General features: G+C 40.5%; 1 protein-coding gene across 1 annotated transcript in view; it reads right to left on the minus strand.

The window, feature by feature from the left end:
- Positions 1–7,434: 7,434 nt before the first annotated feature.
- The window catches only part of LOC119416586 (DNA (cytosine-5)-methyltransferase 3B-like), a 261,265-nt gene continuing 260,118 nt past the window's right edge, over positions 7,435–8,581 (minus strand). Inside the window, exon 20 of the mRNA XM_037683776.1 lies at positions 7,435–7,648. Coding sequence (XP_037539704.1) covers positions 7,435–7,648 — 214 coding nt within the window. The remainder of the gene's footprint in view (positions 7,649–8,581) is intronic.

An 8,581-nucleotide genomic window follows, 5' to 3' on the forward strand; every position in this document is an offset into this window, starting at 1 on the left:
CTAGGCCTCAGACTGACGAAGCCTCTTGGATGAGGGGCGAAACGTTTCTTTTTAACAAAAAAACGAAGTCCAGATGACATGATTCAACCTTTTTTGTAGTTATATACCTGGATGACTGAGAAAACAAACTTTGTATAAATCCCTATAGTTACCCTTTTCAGCATGTTCCACCCCTTAACTGGTAGCTGTAGCTGTTCCCAATCATAATAGCTTACACACCAGGTGCATATAGTTTAAGGCCTTATGTAAAATCCCCTTCATAAGCCCACCTTAAACCACATAATTGCATGTCACATTTGAACCAGAACGGCACAGACTGGACATCCACCCAGCGACGACCTTCGCTGGAGGAGACCTGCAATCCTGACGTTGGTCTCCACTCTTCATCCAGTGGCCGCATCTTCAGTTCAATTCAAGGGAACCCCTCTGTATGCTGATCAATCAACACTTCCATTCGTTGTGGATTTACCGTTGTGGATTATATGACTTTTTCCAATGGATTACAGACTCTGTCTCCAAGGGGTTAAAGCATTGCTACAATGGAATTACCAACAACATTATGGAATTACCATCAACACAATGGAATTACCAAAAACATTGTGGATTACATCCTTTGACTTTTGTTTTCCTTGCTGGATTACTTTTGACTTTTGTTTTCCTTGCTGGATTACATCAAGACCAGGGACATTAGAAGGCGTAAGTTCATGTTGGAATTCATCCCCATGGACAGGCGATGATTTCCAAAGGGGGGACTGTAGTGAACTAAGCCTGAGGTCAAATCCTGACCTTAAGGACCTTATGGGACAGAAACTGTCATTTCATTGATTTGAATCCAGAAATACAGGTTGACCCATCCTGAGACTTTCTTTCTTGAATTGATCAAGTGAAAGAACACTATTTTCTATTATCATTACTATTTTACAAATGTTTGATAATCAAAGTGTTTTTAGTTCAAACCATTTTTAGATGTTGCAGTGAACTAATCATTTTTAATTCAACTGTGAAACAGTAATAATGATTTTAATCCTCATGCAAAGTAGAATTCATGTTAAGGTCTGTTACAGAGTAATTATGCATTTTCTGATTTTCTGTCTTTGAATGAGCAAGTGTAAGTTGGTCCAAGGTTGGAGTCAAACGCAAACAAGTTGTTGGAACGAACTGTCATGTTTTTCAAATCCTCTCAGACGTAAATAGAGAAGATGGCACCTGTTTTCCCCCAACTCGTCTAAATATTCCTCTCGTCTGTCTGAAAAACATTTTCAATCTGTTCCATAACATTCTTGCTGTTTTTCTGACTCCTAGTGACCTCTTACGTCACAAAAACACACCCCTGTCTGGTCGAAACGACCAATCAGGAAACTCCCAAATGAACCGGAAATAGAGCTCTTTAAATGTCGGTACTTCCTAGTTAAGTCGAGTCGGGTGGAGAGTTTGCAGCTCCAGTCGTTTTGGGAGAACAGAAGTCCAGCATGATCCAGAGCTCTTCCGAGTCCTGTGGGAATTATGCAATCTTCCACATCTGAGTGGAACTTCTGAAGGACTCCACTCATGTGAAGTCCACTCGTGAGGTGAACTGTTGTTGATGAAGTCCCGCCACCACTCCGGACGGTTCTCTGCCATCCTACGGAGACGCTGGACCGGTAGCTTAACTGGAGCTCCGTTTCCACTGATTCATCGTCAGAGAGGTAACGAGTCGAGTTTACTACCGAGCGTACTGAGGAAAGCTGGGTTCGAATGGAGGGTGCCGTTCTGTTCAACACTTTTCACTCACACACACCATCTCCCTCCCTCTAAACTTCATCTTTCCATCTTTAAAATTCTTCTATCCTGCTAGAAATCATTCCAGATATTTCCAGAAATGTCTGTGGTGAAGCTTGAGGTTTTCAACCATCGCCGTATGGTTAATCAAATTGTACAGCTTGCAAAATTAGCCATGTTGTTGTTGAAATCATTTTGCCAAATTAATGTAAATGTGTGATGTTAAATTTTGATTCTGTAAATAAATGACCACGTTCATTTTGATGGGTCAAAGATAATTAACGTCTCACGTTACGTTTTTAATAATTCAATGCACGACATTATTCAGTCCAGAAAAATGAAAGAATCCGTTTAATTTATGAATATATGACAGCATATGTTCATCTACAGTGGTGTCCCTGAAAAGGACGTCAAGGCTCTTTTCTACCTCCTCCATGTACAGGTTGGCACCAATAGGAGAAACTGGAGACCCCATAGCACACCCATGTTTCTGCCTATAATATTGCTCCCCATATGTGAAGTAGGTTGACTGCAGGCACAGTTTCAAGAGTTGACACAGTTGTTCTGTGGAAAGCGTGGTCCTGCTGCTCAGAGTGGTGTCTGATTTTAATCTTAAACTGACCACCTCTACTGCATCATCAACAGGAAGGCACGTAAAGAGTGATGTGACATCAAAAGAGACCATTGTTTCATCAGTCTCCATGATGACATCCCTCACCTTATCCACAAAGTCCATGGTGTTCTGTATGTGGTGTTCTGAGCTGCCAACTAAAGGGATGAGTACAGACGCCAGATATTTGGAAACATTGTAAGTGACAGAGTTAATCATGCTAACAATTGGTCTTAAAGGTACACCTTGTTTGTGGATTTTAGGTAAACCATACAGACTAGGTGTGGCCTCCCCTGGGTACAGTCTGTGGTACAGAAAACGGTCAATAGCCTTGTCCTGCTCCAAATTTTTCAGGCAATCTATTAACTTCTTCTTGTAACCACTTCCTGGATCTCTTTTCAGAGGTTCATAAGTGTTTAAGTCACTCAGGAGTGTCATAACCTTCTCATGATAGTCTTTCTGGTTCAAAATCACTGTGCACCTTCCTTTGTCTGCTGGTAGAATGATGATGTGTTTGTCCTTGCTAAGAGTGGTGAGTGCATCCCTCTCCTCTCTACTGATGTTGGAAGGTGGTGTTTGGCATTGCTGAGGCAGGATGAAACTTTGATTCTGAGTTGTTCTGCGTCACACTCTTTCATTTTGTTGTTGCGTTTCTACATTATTTTTTTTTTTTTTTTTAATGTCCAGAGGACCAGATTGAACTTTTTTGGATTTGTCTACTTGGATTATTGAGCATGCATCAGGATATTAGTGACAAACATGATTTAAATGTGTGGAATTAAAGGAAATCTAGGTGAAATGCTTTTTTTGTGCACTGGTGTGTGTGTGTGTGCGCACACACAAAAAGTGTGTCCCCCCCACATTGCAGAAACTTCTAACGTCCTTGGTGGGCCCTTTTAAATGGAAGAAAATTAAACATTTATTAAGTGAGGAATGGGACATTTTTCACTCAACTTGGCAGATTATAAATTACTGCAGTACAAATACATACTGGGTAACTCATTAAAGTGGTCCAGCGATGCAAATGTTCTCCTCTCATGTCGGTTTGTTTGCACTTTGTGTGTCTCTTATGAAAAGGAAAACCATAATAAAGAGAATAAGAAAAGAATAAATGTTAAAAAGGACAAACCTGTTATTTCAATCGTTTATTTCACAACTTTTGACAACAAAGAGAACATTTTGAGTAACGACCCTCGTCTTCATTTCATAACTTGGTCAATACTTTGATATGAAGATTACATCATCTCACACTGAACATCAGTCTGTTGAAACCTACATGGATTCCTCGTAGCTTTGGAATGTGTTCCTAATACCCAATCCCTAACAGCTCCCCGGGTGCTTACAGAGCTGCCCACTGCTCCACCTGGTGTATCTCAGGTGTGATGGGTTCACTGCAGATAACTAATGTTGTTATTGTGTGGGAACATACAGTGATGACGTCACACAGCTCTTTATTTTACTTTGGAGTTCTGTGCAAACATGCCCCCCCCCCCCACCCACACACACACAAAACAACACTCCCGAATCATTTTCATTGGTCTGGGAAAAAAACAAACTACAAGACTTCATGTTCTTCATAAACAAAAAGCTAAAAATGTAATATTACCTAAAATCACAGCTTAACATCTGACCCACCCCCATAAATCCCTGACCCTGAACATAGTGTGGAGGTAGACTTGTTGATCAGGTCTCTGAGGTAGGATCTCACTGAGCTGCAACGCTTGGAGACTCACATCCGTAGGAAAATGAACAACTAGCACAAACACTGAAACATGAAGACGACGCTTCAGTTTGTTCTCCAACCAGTTGCAGCCCCGTCTTTTTAATTTTCCTCCCAAGCAGTGAGACGTTCTTCAGCTTTTCTAGAGAAGAACGTTGGGCGCTGTTTTTCTTATTTTACTCTGGTCCTTGATCCTGACCTCGACATTATATTGTGCAACAAAACAAAGTCAAACTTGACCTGAGCGAAGCGTCATTGTGCAGCTGATCATCCAACTGCATGACAAGTTTTCAGCTACTGACTCTGATAATCATCTTGGAGCTCAGAGCCGGAGCCTGGAGAGCTGCTACTGAAGACCAAACACTGCAAGCAAATGCAAAACCTTTAGGGATAGCTTGACACGTGCACAGTCGTGAATCTGAAGAAGGGACAGGCGATTAAACCTGTAGATTATAAACAAACATTTAGTTCAGCAGAGAAGGCACGTGTATTACAAAAAGCATGTTGTGATTATTAAAAATACATTTTTTAACAACTCTGAATCAAAAACTTTAAAAAATAAATCTACTGTAACTAGTTCCAGAAAGATTGTTTTAGCAACAACACATGTTTTCATCCCACAGAGTTGACACAGCTGCTAAAACACACAAGGATCAGCAGGATCAGCAGGATCAGCAGGATCTGAACTCAACAAACACAGAGGAAAACTAACTAACTAAAACAAAAACAAACAAAAACAATCATTAAAGAGTAGTTTGGCCATGCTGACATGGTGCTTTGTAAAAACAAAAATGTTAAGACGATTTAAAACCTGACCCTTTTTATAGTGGTTTTTTAGGGGGGGGGGGGGGTGTTCCTTAGTTTTGCCTTTGGTTGTGATTATCTGGTTTTAAATGGAAATAAAAGTCTGTTTTATTGATAATAGGAAAAATAAAATATGTTTTGTACACTACTTCTGTTTTTGTCATTTGAAGCCGGGCGTACGTGAGTATTTGTAACAGGGAAACCCTAGACTAGCATTATTTGACAAGTCTACCAGTTGGCTTTAGGGTCACACCCTCCAGTCACAATCCAGGCTCTTCCCTCGTGTTACACGTGTGTTGTGTTTTGAGAAAGTTGTTCCGGGGCCTGAAAAATGATGCCAGTCATTTATGTCTAGCCTGGATGAAGACCTCTTCCTCCACACTCTGGGCTCTATGACTCAAGTCACGACTGATAAAGTAAATGGTAAACACTAGGGGTGTAACGGTACACGTGGGTGTATTGAACAGTTTCGATTATTTTTTCACTCATTAAATTTTATTAACGAGAGATTATGCGCCGCTTGTTGCAAAGAGCGATGACAGCAGCATTTAAACAACCTTTTATCAGGTAATTCACATCGGTCCAGAGCAACAACACAAGATGTAGGAGGTTTTAAAGCTCTGGATCTACATTTCTGTTGTTGATGCACCGACTTTAAAGTTATTGAGCCCCGCTACGACATCACGTCAACACTTCAACCAAAAAGTTGTAGCAGCACTTTATGAAAAAGATAAAACTGATCATCAACAAGCCCTGGACCAGATGATGATGATGATGATGACGAGCGAGAGAGGATATTTAACCACCTCATGTGATGACCGTGCAAGAAGAGGTATTGTTATTTTATTATTGTGATCTGATTAACTTTATTTTAAAATTATAATCTTAACTCAATGTTTTTTTTAATCTCTGTGTTGTTTGCAGTCTGAGGATGACAGCAGCCGAGTCTTCTTCATCCACCAGATCACCTCCAGAGAAGAAGTCTGTCATGACTGAACTTGTTTACTTATTAAACGTTTTGTCTTTATTTTGGCCTTTTTTGTACCGAAACTGAACCGAACCGAAATGTGATTTTAGTGTACCGTTACACCCCGAGTAAATGGACTGTACTTATACAGCTCCTTTCTGTCTGATCAAGACACTCAAAGCTCTTTACATCAATCTGTGTCCTCACTCACCCATTCATACAGCTCTATACTAGATCTCTACGAAGAATAATTCTACAAATCGTTCTAAAAAAACTAATCAGAGCTTTATCACATTCACACACTGATGGGACACACATCAGAGGCAACGAGGGGTTCAGTGTCTTGCTCAGGGACACATTGGCATGTGACTGCTGGTGGAATCGAACCCCCAACTCTTGTATTGGAGGACAACTGCTCTAACCACTCAGCCACAGCCGCCCCAAAGTACTAAAAAAGTACTAACTATTGATGGATACTGGACAGAACATCACTTCAAAGGTGACTGGACTCTATTTCTCCAAAATGAGGCTATTAAAAGAGCCATCTAGAACAGGTAAGATGTTAACTCTTCATATTTTTGACAAAACTCTTTGTAAACATCAAAAGGCTGAACTTATTCTTTAAAGCACCAAGTCCCCTTCTTGACATGCTGAGACCTCTTCTAGACCCTGGACATGGCCAGGTGAACTACGTCTCAGAGCAGCGTTCAGTGGTGTCCACTCTTTGACCAGCAATGGCAGGTTGATACTCCAAACCAGTGGTTCGCAAAGTAAAGGTCAGGACCACGATGTGGGTCATCAAACACTCAAGTGTGGGCTCTCGAGAAAGTCTACAGGAATCAAATCGTTTTAAGTAAATCAGTGATAATTACATATTTATTCTCAATTGTTGTAAAGAAATAGACCGTGTTCTTAAATGAATAAAATAATGAGTTGAGTCTTTGTTAATGACTTATGATTGATGTAAACTCCAACCAGCTATAGTTGAGGTCAAGAGTCTCTTCCACTTTTATTTTCAGAAGCTGAAGAGTTTGGGAACCACTGCTCCAAACAGACCTGTAGCTCCCTGGATTGTTTGAAACGTGACAAGACTTTCAGTGCCAACGATGTATCTGTAAAATATACCACGGACGTTAAATGTAAAAAAGTAATGTTTGCACACACGACAGCATTTTCTACAACTACAGCAGCATCAATGAAATCAAATGTAAACTAGTTTGGCTACTGAGCATGCATGAAGGTAAACTACACTAGTTTGGGTCATCATTTTAAACAATATGCCAGACCTCTTTCCCTTTTTCACATATTAAAATCTAGCAAAATATAAGCTAAAAGGTTTTCTTTCATGAACATAAAACATGGAAACACAGTTTTATTTCCTAAAATGATTAAAGCCCTAATGTGTGTCATGTAGAAACATTTCAAAATGATTCCTGAGGAGATGAGCAGCTCATCAGACGCAGCTCACTTAGTGATTTTAGCTACTGCACAAAACGAAGCGGCTCACTGTGCACAAGTTCATTTTGAGTTTCCCTGAGCTGACACCAGATACAGCTGCTCTCACACTGTACTCCCCTATCTGAGGTCTGGAGAGGCAGGAGACGAGGAGCTGGAGGTGGGCAGGCAGGGTGTAGTCATGGGAGGCAACTCCTCACAAGCAAAGTACTCCTTCAGCGGAGCAAAGAGGTGACGAATGACAGGCACACTCCACGCCTTCCCCAGCAGCTTCTGCCTCTGCTGACGGTTCATGTTCCTCACGTCGGTGTAATGTTTGGGGAAACCAAAGATCCTGGACAGAAGAAAAGAACAACTCTTATCCAAAGATTGTCATTGTTTTGAGAACTCATTTTTAAAGATATGAAAAAGATATGATAAAGATATGATAAAGATATGAAATATGAAGTTTCTTTAAAGATGTGAAGCAGCTTCTGTGGCTCTGACTGAAGAGCACCTCACCTTGAAGCAGGCTGAAGGTCCAAAGTTACAAAGCTGCCTGAGACCAGTAACAAAGGTCCATGTTTAAACTCATTAAACACACTGATACGTTCACAAAGTGATGGTAAACACTTGGGACATGAGTGTCACCTTTCTGTCGGGGAGGATTCTGAGCGTGTGCGCAGCAAGGTTGACAGGTGTCAACTAGACACACGGTGCTGCTCATAAAATTAGAATATCATGTAAAAGTTGATTTATTTCAGTAATTCCCAAGGACGTCAGGAGCATCTGTAATGTGGGGGGGACGCAATGATCGTGTGTGTGTGCGCGTGTAAAACATGTTCACCAGTGAACAAAAAAGCAGCATTTCACCTGGATTTTCTTTAATTCCACACATTTAAATCATGTTTCTCACCAAGTTTGTGTAAATTCATCTGTGGGTTTTAAAAACATTTTAAGTCAAGTCAACTTTATTTATAGAGCACATTTAAAACAGAACCTGTTATCAAAGTGCTTAACAACAACAACAATCAATGAGTAAAATTAAAAAGAAAAAAAATATATATATACAATACACTAATAATAACTGAAGAATTAATAAAAAGCATTTAAAACACAGGGTCACAGATTAAAAAACACTAGATCAATTTACACTGAGTGAACTGTCTGAGAGAACAGATGAGTTTTAATCAGAGATTTGAAGTGAGGAAGGGAGGTGGCCTGCCTCATGTTGGGGGGGCAGGTTGAAGGGAGGTGGCCTGCCTGATGTTGGGGGGGCAGGTTGAAG

This window comes from Nematolebias whitei, chromosome 11 (assembly GCF_014905685.2).
Source record: "Nematolebias whitei isolate Nwh7 chromosome 11, NemWhi1, whole genome shotgun sequence".
Lineage (NCBI taxonomy): Eukaryota > Metazoa > Chordata > Actinopteri > Cyprinodontiformes > Rivulidae > Nematolebias > Nematolebias whitei.